General features: G+C 50.6%; 1 protein-coding gene across 2 annotated transcripts; it reads right to left on the reverse strand.

Annotated features, from left to right (window-relative positions):
* Nucleotides 1-1,246: 1,246 nt before the first annotated feature.
* Nucleotides 1,247-14,722, reverse strand: ABHD4 (abhydrolase domain containing 4, N-acyl phospholipase B). 2 transcript variants are annotated; one of them, XM_044229902.1, is made up of 7 exons: nt 14,643-14,722; nt 10,727-10,815; nt 9,115-9,487; nt 8,833-8,987; nt 6,397-6,508; nt 3,450-3,636; nt 1,247-2,759 (listed from the first exon to the last, which is right to left on the reverse strand). In XM_044229902.1, the coding sequence occupies exons 1-7, from the start codon at nt 14,702-14,704 to the stop codon at nt 2,670-2,672; spliced, it is 1,068 nt and encodes a 355-aa protein (XP_044085837.1). In that variant the 5' UTR covers nt 14,705-14,722; the 3' UTR covers nt 1,247-2,669. The 2 variants fall into 2 exon arrangements, with proteins under 2 accessions (XP_044085837.1, XP_044085838.1); XM_044229903.1 differs by having other exon boundaries at nt 14,532-14,664.
* Nucleotides 14,723-16,643: the final 1,921 nt, after the last annotated feature.

Here is a 16,643-nt window from a genome sequence, read left to right on the forward strand (position 1 = left end):
GCTGAATTTATGCTATGAAGAACAGTCAACATTCACAAGAGAAAAGATGGTTTGTTTTGAGCTATTTCATCTGGATGGGCTTCAGTTCTGACCCTCAAAAATCTCATGTCTGGCTTGCTTCTGCAAGATAGGTGAAGACTTTGGGGGGAAGGCAGAGAAGGGAGGGATATCGGAGAAAAAGGACTTTCCAGACCCTATCCAGGAGGACCCTGTACGAATTGGAAGGTCACATGATGAGAGGAATGACGTTTCTCACTGCTCATGGCAACTTGTGCTTGCTATCAGCCGGTAGGGTTACTTTCTTTCTGGTCCTGAACTGCCTGCACCTGCACTCATGGGTTGACCGTGTGATAGTCAAAGCAGACAGATGTATTCACCAAGCTTTCACCATGTTTTTGGCAACGAAACCAGACTGCATTTTTAGCACGCATATTTTGTTGTCTGTCCCAAGAAGGAAGTTAAATTTAGCACATTCCCTGCTAGCCACTGAATAGGACAGGACCTCCCCAGTCTTGGGTTTCTCAGTCCTCTATGTCTGTTTGTGGAATCTCTCCTTGCAGACTGCTTGGCCTTTCAGAACCCAAGTTATAGAGTGAACGGTACCCCAAATCCTTAGAACCCACCAGGAAAGGCGTAGACAAGTGGGATAGTCATAGTGATTTCTTAGTCCCAGCCCTGAGAACATTAGGAATGACCCAGTCAGATGGAATGTGTGTGCGGGGGGTGTGTATGTGTACGTGCATACGTGTGTGTGGGCCTAGGAATGTAAACAGGGTACTGTGGGGGCCCGTAAACAGGGTACTGTGGGGGCCCTTTCTCAGACTCTTCTTGCTTGTGGTCCTGAGGAATGTGTCTGCGTTGTGTTGGGTTCAAGAAAATCGGGTCAGCATGTTATGCAGGTTCCTGAAGAGAAGTGGTTCTGGAGTAAGCAGAAAATGGAACTTCCAGGGGTGCTTGGTGGCTCAGTTGTTAAGCCTCTGCCTTCGGCTTGGGTCATGATCTCAGGGTCCTGGGATTGACCCCTGCATCAGGCTCTCTGCTCGGTGGGGAGCCTGCTTCCTCCCACCCCACCCCATCTCCCTCTCTGCCTACTTGTGATCTCTATCTGCCAAATAAATAAATAAAATCTTGGGAAAAAAAAAAAACAGGAGGGGGTGGCGTGGAAGCAGGTAGCTCTCTGGCCCCCTTCTCCGACTCAGGCACCACCCATCACTCCTGTCAGAGCTTCAAACATCACTGCCTCCAGTTTTTACTCATTTCTTTATTAATATAGAAAAGGAGCCCAAGGCAGCTGGACCAGTAGTACAAAGCACCAGGAGTTAATACTATTCTGGTGAAAGGGTCGGCTTTACAAAACTCAAGGGGCAGACAGAAGCTGCCCTGGTTCTGGGGCCAGGCCCAGCCCACAGCCCAGAACCTCAGAGCAGCACCTGGAACCAGCCCCTGGGAGACAGTGACAGGTAGGTCGCAGGCAGGAGGAGCTGAAGACCATGGGACAGATGGCAGGGATAGAGGGCCAGGCAGTGAGAACCATCCTGTGGCTGATGAGGACAGGGAACTGCTGGCTTGAGGCTCTCCATCAGACCATGGGCAGGGTAGAAAAACTCCGCGGATACTAGTGGGAACAAGGAATCCAGACATAGCCCTGGGGTTGAAGGACCTTTCCCTTATCTCTCCACCAGGGGCCATCTTTACTCTATCCTACAGGTGGGGCTTTGGGGCCCAAGGCACAGAGGGAGACCAAGAGGCCTCCCAGTTGGGAGGATGAGGGGGCAGGGAAGGAAGCACTTGAGTGTCCCCCGCTTAGGCAGCCAGGGCCGAGACACACGGCCGGACAATAGCACGCCTGCACAATGGGGCTAGAAAGTGGGACAGGGATGGGCTTACCCTCGGCCAGTGACTAGGACCAGCCTCATGGCAATGGTGTCTGCCTTGAACTTTAGCAAAATGGAGTCTGCAGTGGGTACTGGGTGTCAGCAGACCTGGGTTCGAGCTTTAGCTCTCCCGGAGCAGAGCTGTATCACCATGGGCCAGCCATGTCCTGCCCTGGCCTGTTCCTTATCCGTTAATGAGCGCTTTGGACAGGACTTCTTAGGTCATGGGAGGGACCTCACAGGTCAAGGGCGCTCTGAGACCTGCTCTTGGTAGTTAAGAAGTTAATAGTTAGTTGGTAGTTAGCTCCCAACCAGACTCTGGACAAAACTGGCATGGAATGGAGGCTGGGGGTGATGGAGGAGGATGCTTTTGCTTGGAACCTACCCCCACAAGCATTCCAGAGCTGGGAAAGGCTTCCGGGAGCCTCTCCCTCACCCAGGGGAAGAGGCCGCCCCCCACCCCCCGCCTTTGGCACGGGGAGGGAACGTGGCTCAGTGCGATCCCGTCACAACCACCATCTGGGTAACACTTGGCATGGAGAGAATGGGTGGCACTATGCAACCCTTTATGTTCTTCCCCGGGGTGGGGTGCTCAAGGCCTCGTGCGGCTTCAGCCTCCAACCCTTCGTGTGGGTTCGGGAGTGCTCTTTTTCACTGTGATCCTGCCCTGGGGACAGCCCAAGACTGCCTGGCTGGCACATGTTAGTTGGTGAGGAAAGGACACAGGGGCGAGTAAGCGGACAGGGAGGCGAGAGCGGCTCTCTGGCTTTCTCCTCTTCCTCCATGGGCAGCAGGTCAGTCAACTGAGTCACAGATCTCTTCCACCACGGAATTGAAGATGTGTGGCTGGTCCGCATAGACGTGGTGCGAAGCACCCTCAATCTCCTGTGGGGAGAGAAGGAGCCCAACGCAGGTGTGAAGGCCCTTTATTCCAAGCACTAGGCAGCTGGCACACCATTTCTTTCTCCTGTAGACCTGCTTGCCCATCGCCTGGGAGCACTTATCAGAAATAACATTCCATCTTTCTCCTAGAATTTCAGCACTTTTCCTGTGGGGGTCAACAAATCCCTGCGTCCCATTTTGGTTCTCCTCTGACTGTTCACTATACCTCCTTCAATGCGGCCCCACTGCCATCCCGTTTCATCCATGGGTCTGGTAACACCAGGGCCTGTAGGTGGCCCCCAGCCTCATTAAGCACACTGCTTAGCAAATGAGGGGCGAGAGGGACAAGAAAAAGGAAAGGCTTCATGAAGGCAGCCTCTACCACCTGCTCTATTGTTCATGGCACTGGTTTTGGGGTGGCCCAGGGGGTCCAGTGTGGCAGCACTGAACAAGAACCTGTCATTCAGCTGAACTGGATGCCACAGAAGGGAGAGCCCCCTTATCACAGTATCACAGAGTCAACCCTTCCAAATCCACTGCACAATCTGAACCTACCCGCTCTCTTGGCCCCTGACTCTTGGCTCCCCCGGCCCCACCCCGAGGCTCTTCTATGCCCAGAGTTCCTTGCTGTGTGCCGGCACTCACCGCACACTTCTACCTCAGTCCAGCTCCTTGGCTGGCCAACAAACATACCATGTCTCGGACGTAGGAGTCTGGCCGCTGCATCTTTACTTTCTTCCCTGTGCTAGTATCTATCCAGGTGTTGGCCCCATAGATCATGGTGATGGGCACATCTTTGCGAATCAAGTGAATCCGCTCCAACATGGGGCGCCTCGCCCAGCCGAAGGACTCCATCATGGCTTTGAATGCTGTCTCCCCACTGAAGGAGCAAAACACAGTGAGACCACGCCCAGAGTAAACCCCGCCGCGTCCGGTGTCTGGTGTCCGCGTGCAGGCTCTTTGGAGGCTGGGGACGGGGGTACAGGACCCCCGGCATGTGTGTACTCCTCCCGGGACCCCGCATCTGGCTCAGGAAATACTGGGACGAGGAGACGGGTCCCAAGCTGCCGAGACCACCCAGCGCAGGAGACAGCTACGGACGCACTCGGGAAAACTGACGCTGACAGCTGTCCAAAGATGCAATGGGTTAACATTTACTCAACAGATATTCCCCTGTCGTGCCCTGGGTGGAGAGTGAGGACATCCAAGTCAGATAGAGGTGGTGCTGGCTCTGCCGGTGCTCACAACTCTCTCGTGCTTTAGGGAGGTAGGCATTACGTAGCTAATTATTAAAAATAAACAAATAAAGGGGCACCCAGGGAGCTCTTGTCAGTTGGGTGTCTGACTCTTGGTTTCAGCTCAGGTTGTGATCTCAGGGTCCTGGGGTTGAGCCCTGCATTGGGCTCCCTGCTCCAGGGCACAGTCTGCTTGAGATTCTTTCCCTCGCCCTCTGCCCTTCCCACTCATGCTATTTCTGTCTCAAATAAATACATCTTTTAATAAATAGCTGATGATATGGTTATTTAACTTCGTATTTCTCAAGAATGATGAAAGGCTGGTGACCGGGCAAAGGGGGCTTAGCTTGCTGGGGGTGGAAGAGAGAGGAGAGGGGCTCATGTGAGGGGCGCTGTGAGGAGCAAACACGAGCAGTGCCAAAGGCTTCCTGACGAGACTCTGGAATGGAACACTGGTCTCCAGAGGACACAGTGGGGGAAGCAGGTCAGATCTAATCTACGTTGCTCCCTGGCCACTTCCTTAGGCAGCGCTGACTGAGAAGCAGCAGGAGGGGTCTGCAAGGCTGAGACGAAACCAGCCACTTCTGGGCTGCTCTGCAGTTTTTGTGGGAGGCAGGAGGGACGGGAGGTTCGGGAGACAGCTGTCTTCCAGGCCCAGCCTGTTCGGATATTGTCTCCCAGCCTCCTGTATCGTACCCTGGGATAAAGGTGAGCTTAAGTTTTGTACAGGCCATAAAAAACAGAGTTCCTCTCTAAGACATAGCAGCATGGTGGAGAATTATGGACTTTGGAGTCAGAGAGATGTGAATTCAAATCCTGTTTTCTTAGCAAGCCAGGTAACCAGAACACACTTTAATTTTTTTATCTACAAATTAGAGAATTATATCCTCTTTATTTATTCACTGAGGAAAATGAAAATATGCACAAGGCCCCTAAGATGAGGTGAAGCCAAGAGGTAACCCCAGATATTTTTCCCTGGCTGGATTTCATGCTTTCCAAGGAATGGGTAAGAGTTACCATGAGCATGCCAGGGTTACAACTCAGAAACATGCGGACGGCTATAACATTGAGTGATGGCATTGTGGGGAGAGGCCTGATGACCACTGATGTCATCTCTGCTTCCCCCAGGACCCGAAGGAGTTGCACGATTATACATTCTGAGGCTGACATCAGGAGGCCATTCATTCCACACAACTAGGTCTGGGACTGGAGAAGTTCTGAGCAGGGAGCTGGGGTTGGGCCTTGAGTGGGTAGGAAGACTGGCACTGAGCCCGGTGGGGGCTGAGACAGGGGTCGAGAGCAGGAAGCAGGGGCTACCTGATTCGACTGCTGAGCGGAGTCTCAATGCCGCTGCTGAAGCGGGACACTTCAATTAGCTGAGCTCCTGCGGGACGCTGGGGACACAGTTCCCACGCTGCCCCAAAGCCCGCTGGGTTTGAAGCTAGTGCTCAGACAGCACCTGCTGCAATGCAACCCCCACTGTCGTCACAGCTTTGGGCTCACCACGGGTGACCTGGCCAGGCCTGGAATGAGGCGGGGTAGGGCTGCTGCTCCAGTGACCTTAACTTCCGAACCACACGCCTCCCAGCAGGCTGGGTGAGGCTTCCAGAGGAGTGCCACCAACACAGTTCCTGTGTCAGCCGCTCACAGGGCACTGCCTGGGGTAGAAGACAACCTCCCTGCCTCTCAGCTGCCAAGACTGCAGATCAGCGGGCTTGTGGGGCCTGCTGTGTGAACAGTCAAAGACTGAAACTTCTCCAGATTTGGGGGCCACCCCCAATATTCAAAAGGGTATGGAAGGAATTCCTATCCCAATAGTGAGTATTTCAAGGTGCACATAATGAAATTTTAAAATGCACACTCTTTCCATCTGCGGTTCTATTTGTAGGAAGGTATTTTAGATATAGTCACGTATGTGTGTGAAGGAAGATACACAAAGAGGTTCTCTGAAGCAGTGTCACATAGTATCTCAGACTGGAAATAGCAACAGAATTTGTGGAACTTCAGACTGCAATGGAGAAGACTTTTTTTTCCCCCTGACTTTTAAAAAATACCATATTCATTTCACTTTTTCAATTAAAAAAAAAAACAAACAAACCAAACTTTTAAATGTTTTCCAGACTCTTCCCTGCCAGGCTAACTGCCTATCTCCAGGGAAGAGTTAAGAGTCTTCCTCTAGAGATGGGCAGCATGATTAAGCAATCTATTATCTTCTCCATCCCTTTGTGCCTCTCCCTGGGGAGGTCTCTGGAAATAATGGAGCCTGCTAGCGCCCGTGTTTCCCTAATTGAATGCAAGAAGAAATGCAGCAGAGAATGGTCCTGGGAGTTCTGGAGTGTGGCCAGCAGCTGGGAGTTTCATCTCCACACCCGTCCACTCCAAGCTGGCCCTGGGAGGCTCCTCACCTGGGATTCTGAGCATTGCAGTGGTAGATATACTCAGATATAGTATCATCCTCAAAGAAGTCTGCAAACTTGCGCTTGAAGTCCGGCCGGAATCGCTGAACCAGGCCAGGCCCTGGAAGGGGAGAGAAAAACATGGGAGTAGCCAGTCTGGGGGACAGGGGTGGTGGTGGTGGTGCGGTTAGACCGCCCCCCTGTATGTGCATGTTCGAACAACTTACACCAAATGTTATTTCTCTATGGGTATGTGCGCTCTGTACATTTAACTTTATAGTGGCGGACAGACTGTGTGAGCTGTCTGGAGCCCCAGAGGACTGCAAGGGAGTCAGCTGTTACCAAAGACCGCAGACAGCCCAATGGAACCAGCTTAGCCTCAGCTCCATCAAGTCCCAAGTTCTTTTCCTCTGAGGATCTCAAGCCCTGTAAGAGGCCCCGGCTGAGCGGTGCCTGGGTGGCTCGGTCAGCTGGATGTCTAATTTTTGACTCTAGATTTTGGCTTGGGTCCCGATCTTGGGGTTGTGGGACTAGCCCACTTTGGGCTCTGTGCTCAGTGGGAGTGCTTGTGTCCCACTTTCCTCTTCCCCGAACCGCACATACGCTCTTTCTCAAATAAATAAAATCTTTAAAAAAGAAAAGAAAAGAGCTCATGGCCGAGATGCCTTTTTTGTTTGTTTGTTTGTTTTTTAACAGTCTGAGCTATGTTGCTTCTCTGAGACCCTTAGGACCCTTAGGCATTTTTTTTTTTTTTTTTTAAAGGTAATCTCTGTATCTCTGATGTGGGGTTTGAACTCACAATCCCAAGATCAAGAGTTGCATGCTCAGGGCGCCTAGGTGGTTCAGTCATTTAAGCGTCTGCCTTCAGCTCAGGCCATGATCCTAGGGTCCTGGGATGGAGCCCCACATCAGGCTCCCCGCTCAGCGGGGAGTCTGGTTCTCCCTCTGCCTGCTGCTTGCTCCCCCTGCTTGTGCTCCCCCTCTCCCTCAAATGAATAAATAATATCTTAAAAAAGAAAAGTTGCATGCTCTAGCGACTGAGTCAGCCAGGCACTCCGAGACCCTTAGGGCCTTTTATTCTTCTGAAGGTGACAGATGAAGCTTGACTACCTGCCCAGAGTCCTCTCAAGTGCAGGCCTGTAATAGAATGCGAGTGGAGACGTGAACTTAAGTCCAGCATCTCAGACTTGGGCCATGGTTTTAGAGCAATCTGTTCCGTTCACCTTCCTTTCTAGCACACATACAAGCAGGAGGGCACCCACAATGGACTAGAAATTGGGCCTAATGGTCAACTTCTGATCTCTCTCCTGGTCTTCTCTCCATGCGTGAGGACTGAGGTGTGAGAGGGAGGCATAGCTGGGGTCCCCTGGGCCCTGGCCTTTCTCCGTGGCGGCCAGCCAGCTGCTCGACCATCCTGGCTCTGAGGCCCGTGCAAGAATCGGGCCTGATGCAAGTCTAGAGAAGGGGAGAACGCTTAGAGCAGGGCTGCTCCCTGGAAAAGGACTACAGAGGGTTGGCTGGAGTGTGAGTGCTAGGAAGGTCAGCTCTCTGACCATTCTTCTTTGGCACCTATGTGTCTCAAAAACTTTCCTTTCTTCCCAAACTCCTGCCTTCTCCTCAAATCCATTTTTCTTCTTTTTCCTGAGTTACTCTGTTTCTCTTGGAGGGCCTTGAGAGATACTCTTATGCAGCCATTGCTTGCAGTAACTGGCTACATTACATATACATCACTATGTATACAAAAGTCATCATTACAGGATAGGAGGTCACCTATCTTTTCTATAAAGGGAATCTGCTTTCTACTTCATCAGATTAAAAAGTACCCCTCCCCCGACCCCCGGAAAGGAGGAGTGCTGGCAGTATGAGGTCAGAAGGCCAAGACCTCCTAATTTTACTTACTCTGGCTGGCTCCCCCCTTTCCTTCCCTTTCCTCACCCACAGAACTGGAGTAGGCACGGTTTAGAGGGGCTTGCCTAGCACTGTGGGTTATGCTAGGGGCTCTGGCTCCTGCAGGTGCTGGGTGAGCTGCAGAGACGGGATCTGATGGCGGGGCGGGTACCATGGTGAGTCACCAACAGGTTGCCATAAACTCATACATGTACCCTAAGACCTCAGCAGAGGACGAGTCCCTTCATGGCCCTGTTCTCTCTCTCTGGCGGTCTAGCCAAGGCACAGTTCTGCCTAGTTCTACTCCATCTGTCTCCTACATAGGAAAGTTTTTTGCATGTGGATGAAGGAAAAAAGAACCTTCTGAAACTGTAGACAAAGAGATCTGGTCCAGATTTAGAGCTTTAAATAACAATGCTAGGCCTATTCCTAGTTCTCATGGACAAGAGGGCACGGTGGGAGTCGAGACAGTGGGGCTGTCTAGAATGGGGAGTGGGGCTTCTAGAATGGAACGGCCTTGGTGTAAAGAGAAAATTTCTTTATCTGCAGGCTACTCACCCCAAGGCCCAGCTACTCGAAGAACAGCCAGGGGATTGGAACGCCCTAGGACAGACACTACAGCCTTGAACCAGGTTGGGGGTGCACGGATCTCACTGGGGTCAGTTGGTCGAAGAGGAAAGCCCCATGGGTCCACCAGGATGAGGTGTTTAACTCTAAAGGAAGAAAAAATAAAAGGCAAGTTGTATGGGCTTGGAAGAACCATAGCCCTTAACTTGCCCAGGAAGAAGGTTGCCGGTGAGATAAGGAATTAGGTCATAAGCAAGAGGGGTGACTCCTTACCTTTCAGGGTACTTGATAGAGTAAGAGGTGGCCAGGAATCCTCCCAAACTATGCCCCAGGAGGATCATGCTGGGGATCCCCATGGTCTCCCGCCACGTCTCTATGGATGTCACAAACTCATCCTCGGCCCCTTCGGGGTCCCTAGGGAACGTTGGCCTCGAGCTTCGCCCAAAGCCAAGCAGATCAAAGGTGTGCAGAGTGCGGCGGGCACTCAGTGAATCCATATTGAGGATCCAGAGGCCCACACCACCCCCGAAGCCGTGCACCATCACCAGGGGGGTGCGATCCCTCAGCTCCGGGCTCACGGTGACTGTCCAGATCTTGTTCTGGTTTGGGAGGGACACATATCTGGCCAGGAACTTGTTCTGGAGGCCTGGGGAGAGGGGAACGCAAGGCAGAGCAAGAACACTGTTTTCTGACAGCACTGTCATGTGTCCTTCAGCTTCCTCTCTCCATTGCCAAACCCATCCCAACCGTCCTCACCTCCTTCCTTTCATAACCCTCTGACCACATGTCCCAAGAGATCAACTCCAAGTGCGATCTGTAGGCTATCTAGTCTCTAGGAAATTAGAGGAGCCATCTTACTCCTCCAGATCGTGTGTCTGGCCGCTTTCGGGCCCAGTATGGGAGTGACCCCACTGACCTCATAGAGCTCCTGTATCCATTACTCTTGTACCTGTATGTGCTTGGGGCTCAACAGAGGGACAGAAGCATCCTCCCTGGGGGTGTCTGCAGGGATAGCTTCTGACTGGAGCTGAGGCAGGTTGAGGGGGAGATGGGTATGGACTGAGCCATAGGCTTATTCCTCTTAGAGACAGTCAGTGGGCAGTGGCTGCTCTGCGGGCATGATAACAGTCACGTGACTGAGCAGCTGCCTGGACCCCGGGAGGAGGCTTGAAAGCTGTGGCTGTTCTGCAGCTGTGCTCACGCAGGCCCATAGGAAGAGAGGGTATCCATGGCTGGGGCAGTGGGTCCGGGGCAGGGAGGATCATAAGGGAGATGTGGGCAGACCTGGACCCAGGGTCTTGTTTGAGCCTGTGGCTGCTGCCAATCAAGGGATGCCCTGCCCCAACATAATACTGCCCAGGAGAGTTGGCCCGTGGGAATCCCAAGTCACAGTAGCAGCCACGTTAAGTGGTGGGCCTAACTGGATGGTACACAAGCAAGGTCATATCAGAATACAGGACTGCTGCTGGGCCTTAGGTAGGAAGGTGGTAAATCTGAGAAGTGCTTATGTGTTTGGAAGAAGAAAGATGGAGAATAGGAAGAAGGGAGGAACAGGGGAGAAGGAGAGAAGGAGAATGCGTAGTGGGGTGTGTGTGTGTGTGTGTGTGTCTGTTTTGTGGAGATAGCTGGTATTGGGTTTGAAGTGAAGTTGTGAGATGTGTCAGGCATTAGCATGATGGATAGGGCGGGAGCTGTCGAGAAATAGTATCTTACAATATGGTGTCCCCCATGCAAATATCTTCTCTCAGATCACTGATATCCTTTCCTTCCACCCCAAGCGCTGATAGTCAGGAAGCAGTGGGCTCAGTGTAGGAACCTCTGGGGAGATCCTATATCCTCTTTGGGACTCCTGATGGAGGTGGGATCAGCCATCCCTTCTACTTACACTGGAGGATCCTGGCTTCCACATTCTTCAGCTGAGACATGGAAGTGGGGCGCCAAGCAGGCAGCCAGCTGCTCAGCCAGCCCTGAGGCCTGGGACAAAGAAACACAGTGATACCCACTGGCAACATTGATGCTCCCAGCCTTGCTGACAGTTACAGGACTTATCTGGGTGTTCCCCAGGCTTAGGAGACCAGCTCTATGGCAGTCAGCAATTCCCTGCTGCCTGATAGACTGTTACTTTTCCCCAGCAAATGGCAATTAACAACATGCCCTTTGTTTCAACAGATACTCAGGGCACCATGTGAATCCCACTTTACAGTTTGCAAAGCTCTTTCACATGTATTATCTCATTTGGGCTTTATAACTCCCCTTTGTTACTGGTTATCATAATGTTCAAGATCACAAGGGGTGAAAAAAAGCCAACTATTAACTAATGTTTCAGTTATCTTCATCTTTTGCCATGCCCAGGACTGTATGTTCCTTTAGGGTAGGACAAATTCCCATGCCACCTGCCCTCCTGGCAGGGCCTTGGGGTTTGTGTGTGCCCTCTTCCAAGCCCCTGGAAGTAGAGTGGGGTCAGTACCCAGCTGGGCTCTCAGACAGTCAATCAGTCCAGCCTGAAACAACAAGATGGGACAGGAAGGGAGCCGGAGGCAGGAGACCTGGGTTCAAATTCTGTTGGGACTGCCTTGCCAGGTTGCCTCTGGCCTTGTTTTCCAGATTACAAAATGTGTACAAAGTTCACATACGTCCTTACCTCCAATGGCACACAGTAAAATGATGATAATTCATTCTGTTGTCTTTTTTATTCCCAAGAAAATTTAAGGTTGCAGGGCAGAGATTGAAAGCACCAGGGTTTTTTTTGGTGGGGGGAACCCTCTGGTTCTGCATCACACTATCGTCATTTACAAGCAGAATGGCTTTGGTGTGATAAATAACCATAACTGGTCTTCGAGCATCTAGATATGTAAGGCAGGTCAGAAGGTGCCTGGGACAAATTCGGTGCTAAATGAGTTTATTATTCTTTGTCCATCATATGTGATATTTCTCTTTTCTTGAACTCTGCCTGAATAAAGGGGATTACAGAATGGATACCACCAGCTATGGGAAGGGTCTGTGAACATAGTTAGGCTGGGTGTTCTGTGAGGGAATGAGAGGAACCATTACCAATCCCTCTTGCCACACACTGGACATCCCAATACATCATTCGAAGCACAGGATTTTAGATTAGGATGGCTCCTTAGGAGTCATCTGGTCCAGCCTCTTTATTTCACAGATGAGGAAACTGAGGCCTAAGGTGGCTAAGTGGCTAGTTAGAAAAAGAAGCAGAGCTAGAGCCCACATCTCAAATCCAGGTTTCTCTGTACTGTTCCTCTGGAAATTCTAGCCTCAGCTTTTTCTTTTTCGAAGGAGAATTATTTTAAAAGTTTATTTATTGATTGACTTATTTTTAGGTAATATCTACACTCAGCGTGGGGCTCAAACTCACAACCCTGTGATCAAAAGTCACATGCCTGGGTACCTGAGTAGCTTAGTTGGCTAAATGTCTGCCATGAGCTCAGGTCATGATCTCAGGGTCCTGGGATTGAATCCCAGTTGGGCTCCCTGCTCATCAGGGAGTCTGCTTCTCCCTTTCCCTCTGCCCCTCCCTCCTGCTCATGCTTTTTCTCTCAAATAAATAAAATCTAAAAAAAAAAAAAGAAAAAAAAAAAAGAGTCACATGCTCTGCTGAGCCAGCCAGGGCCCCCAGGCCAGCTTTTCAAACCCATGGTATATAACCACATGTTCACACTCTGTTTTCTGAAAGGAAGTGTGAAATAAATCAGAAGACCAGAGTTCTAATCCTGACACTGTCACTTACCAGCAATGTGGCTCTGGGCACATTACCGAGCCTCTGTGTTCTTGTCGTTAAGAGAAAGGTAGTTAACAGTATCTACTTCATAGGGTCTGTATAAAGATTAAATGAGCTTATGCCCCTGAAACACACAGAATGATGCCTAACATAAGCTCCCATCAAATGTTCTTTTCTGGGGCGCCTGGGTGGCTCAGTGGGTTAAGCCGCTGCCTTCGGCTCAGGTCATGATCTCAGGGTCCTGGGATCGAGTCCCACATCGGGCTCTCTGCTCAGCAGGGAGCCTGCTTCCCTCTCTCTCTCTGCCTGCCTCTCCATCTACTTGTGATTTCTCTCTGTCAAATAAATAAATAAAATTAAAAAAAAAATGTTCTTTTCCCCAGCTAAGTCGTAAGCTGCCTACATCCATTCAACTCGTCAATGACTGTAAGAAATCCCGAGGTTGCGGCTAAGAGTGGTGTCTCTGTGACTTCTGCCAGACGAGAGCTGTCAGTCACAATCAATCCAATTCCATGAGGATACTCAACCCATGTAGTACTCTACTGTAATTCCTTATCATAGACTCGAAGCATGGGCACCAAAACTGCAGAGTTTTGCCAGCCTTAAAAGATGAACTTTCCCCCCTATATCAGAGGCTGTGACAAGTCAGACCATGACATGTGGACCCCACCTTGCCTTGTACCTGCCCAAAGGAGTGCTGAGGCAAGATGTCCGATGCCAATAGTATCATGGGCTGCTCAGCAGATATTCTTCAGGGAGGAGCTTTAGTTTCCTCTCTTCACCAAAAATGTTACAGCTAAAGCACTGGAAATAGTACCTGCTGCACTGTTACCTCCCCACTACTGTTGGGGAGGTGAGGGCTAGGGTGGGAAATTGAGGCAAGAGTCAGAGAAGCCACTCAGCCATGAACTTAGCCTGGCCAGAGTGATCTCTTCCCTCTAGAGGGCTTTTATCCCGGTGGTGGGTGTGGCAGAAGGGGTTCTGTGTTGGGTCAGAAGCCTGTTCTGGACCTCTGTGACTTGGGCAATCTGCTCTAACTTTCATGGGCACTGACTTCTTCACCTGTAAAAAGGAGCTGAGCTACTTGCATCTCTACCAGCTCTAAGCTGTGTTTCCCTAAGTCATTGTAGCCATTGTAAATTTCCCTTTGGGAAGGTCATCTTTAGAAAGCAAAACTCTTCCTAAGCAGTTCCTTCAAGCCCAGGAAGCAATTACGGGCCGTAAAGTTAATTAGTGCTGCAAGCTGCCAGTTCTGCAGCTCTGAGGAGCAGGAACATAGGATCCAGGAAAGGCCCTGTTCTGGTGCAACCTAGGCTTGGCTGGGAGCTGAGTCATTCTTCTGGACGCAACTTTTCCTTGCTTCTACCAGCCTGCGCACTGCTAGTGACACCACCTACAGGTGGCATCCCAAACCTGATGCCCTTGAGAGAGTGAAAACAAATCCCAAAACCTGTAATTCTGAAACCACGGCGTTAAGGATCTTGTGATGATTAAAAACGTTATCAACTAGGATCGCAAGCGGTTGGCTAAGTGTCTCAGCGGTGGAGAGCCGAAGAAACTTGCGTGCCCATTACTCCAGACAATCCCAGCGCGGGAGCCTTTTCTTCTTCCCATGCCCTCTCCCTGCCCGGCTAGGAGAGGCCCTTTCCCGTCCCTCCCCCGCCCCCCCCCCCAGTCCTGGGGAATTTCGACGAGCAGACTTGACTGCTGACTGCTACCCCCGCGCCCGCATCCCACAAGCTGCCTCGGGGGATCCGGACCATCACCACTAAGTCTAACCCCTCTGTACCGCGACCAGAGGAGCGAGGAGCGATCGCGAAGACTACGATGGCAAGTCAGAGTCACTCAGCTGCAGGCAAGCTTATGTACCATCGCTCCCCGAGCTCTGCTGCCTCCTCTTCTGGGCAAAAGCAAAGCAAGCAAACGCAACCCCCGGCCCTCCCATGAAGCCGACCTGAAAAAGGAAAGGCGGGAAGGTGTCTACAACTGTTCCTCAGTCACCGACAGTCCCGGGATCATGGCCCAGAGAGAGAGAGAGGAAGAGAAAGACACAGGATTAACTCACTGTTGCTCCAGATCATCAGCCATAGTAAACAAGCCCTGCCGGGTCGAGCTGAGCCAGCCCATCCCTCCGCCTGACGCCAGCACCAGCTGACCCAGAAAAGGGTCGGATAACAAAGTGGGGCGTGGCCAGGGCCGGGGGGCGGAGGCGGACTCTGAACCCGGCTGGTAGTGCAGACCGGTTCCGCCTGCCCACCGAGGGGCCTCTGGGGGCTCACGGAATAGGACCGTAATCCTGCTCATAGGTTTGGGGGGACAGTGAGGGAGACGGGCAGTTCTGAGAGGGCTGGGTCTCCCACAGGACCTTTTTCAGCCCTCCAGTCTGTCATAGTTAAAAAGTGACCCCACTACCCCTGCACGCTCACAAAACTGTTTGGGCTTCCCCGTAGAGCTCCTCTGATAGCCTCCTCCCGGAGTTTTTTGTAATGTGATGTTTAAGTTGCCTGTGGAAACTATACTACTGGTTGAATGTTTCTTACAAAGGGGCTGGGGGCCTGACAAGTAAATTGTCAGGTTTTACAAATAAAAAACAGGATTCCTAAAGTTGAAGTTGAACTTCAGACACTTTTTTTTTTTTTTTTTTTTTTTAAAGAATAAGCACATCCCAGGACGCCTGTGTGGCTCAGGGGTTAAAGCCTCTGCCTTGGCTCAGGTCATGATCTCAGGGTCCTGGGATCAAGCCCTGCATCGGGCTCTCTGCTCAGCAGGGAGACTGCTTCCTCCTCTCTCTCTGCCTGCCTCTCTGCCTACTTGTGATCTCTGTCAAATAAATAAAGACTTATTAAAAGTAAATAATAAAAAAAAAAGAATAAGCATATCCCGTGCAATATTTGGGACATAAGTGGGCATCCGAAATTTTATCAGGCAACCCTAAACCTTAGCAGCTGATGTCAAGATGCAGTTCCTCTGCTTTGGAGATTTCCCAATCTAGTTCCCAGGAAATAATGGACTCAATCCCAGCTGTCCCTGTTTGGAGGATTCCTGCTTCCAAATTTGGAGGATCAGTGGCCCTGAACTGTAAGCCCTAGCTGCTTTAAGTTGCTGGAATGGGGTGTGGGGCGTCTGGCTTATCTCTTAGGTCCTGAGTGTACTTCAGGCTTGTTGAGCAATGGAGCCAAATGTTGAGGCTGGCTCCAGAACTTACCTGAAGTGGTAAACAAGTCCTAACGTCCCTGGAGTTGTTGGGGTTCAGGTCATCCCCTAGCTTAGGTTGAAACCAAACTGTGGTGGAGGGTGGGTGGGAGACTCCTTGTGGGGAAGGGTTTGTCTAAGTGTTTTTGGTTAACCCTCTTACAGGTCTTAGATTCTGAGATTTCCTCTGTTTTGTAAGTGTTAGATTGCTCTATCACTCTAAGAGCTCAAAGTTTAAGAGAATGGGCATTTATAGAGTTTAGGGGCCTAGCAATTTGCAAGATGTGGGGCAAAGCAGTACAAATAGAAGATAATGTCTCATTTCATTCTTTCAACAGAGCACAGTGATTCTAAACTTTAGTGTGCATAAAAGTCATCTGAAGGCCTTGTTAAAAATTCAGGTTTCTAATCCTTAACCTCTCAGATTCTAAATTAGTTGGTTTGGCTTGATGCTAAAAACTGTATTTTTAGGAAGCCCTTCAGATGCTGGAGCTCAGTGAGACTCATTGGTTAATCAGAAGCATAGTTTCTAGAGTCAGAAGTCTGGCTTAAGGGTAATCTTGGTTTTGCCACATACCCACCACATGCCCCTGGGTAAGTTACTTAGCGTCTCTTAATTTTCTTTCCATGACTTGTGTCTTGTTGTGAGGATTAACCAAAATAATTCTAATGAACAGTACATTTAAGTTAAAATTTATTATTATTATTATTTATTTGTTCAAAGCCAAGCATTATGTTAGGCTCGCTCTAAGAATACCATCTGCTGCCACCCAAGGCTATTTGTCCCTTTGCAGAACTGGCAACTTTAGATTCTGAGCTCAGGTCAGACCTCCCCTCTTCTGAGGCCTCTCCTGACCGCAGGGTCTAAAAGAGA

The sequence above is a fragment of the Neovison vison genome, chromosome 13, assembly GCF_020171115.1.
Source record: "Neovison vison isolate M4711 chromosome 13, ASM_NN_V1, whole genome shotgun sequence".
NCBI classification, from domain to species: Eukaryota; Metazoa; Chordata; class Mammalia; order Carnivora; family Mustelidae; genus Neogale; species Neogale vison.

What these genes read in the sequence shown, in the direction of transcription:
- ABHD4 (XM_044229902.1), bottom strand. Translation starts at nt 14,704, where the DNA reads ATGGGCTGGCTCAGCTCGACCCGGCAGGGCTTGTTTACTATGGCTGAT. An exon ending in GGAAGCCAGGATCCTCCAGT is followed by an intron (nt 9,488 to 10,726) that starts GTAAGTAGAAGG and finishes CCCTCTCCCCAG; the next exon opens with GCCTCCAGAACAAGTTCCTG. An exon ending in TCGAGTAGCTGGGCCTTGGG is followed by an intron (nt 6,509 to 8,832) that starts GTGAGTAGCCTG and finishes CTCCCCTTCCAG; the next exon opens with GGCCTGGCCTGGTTCAGCGA.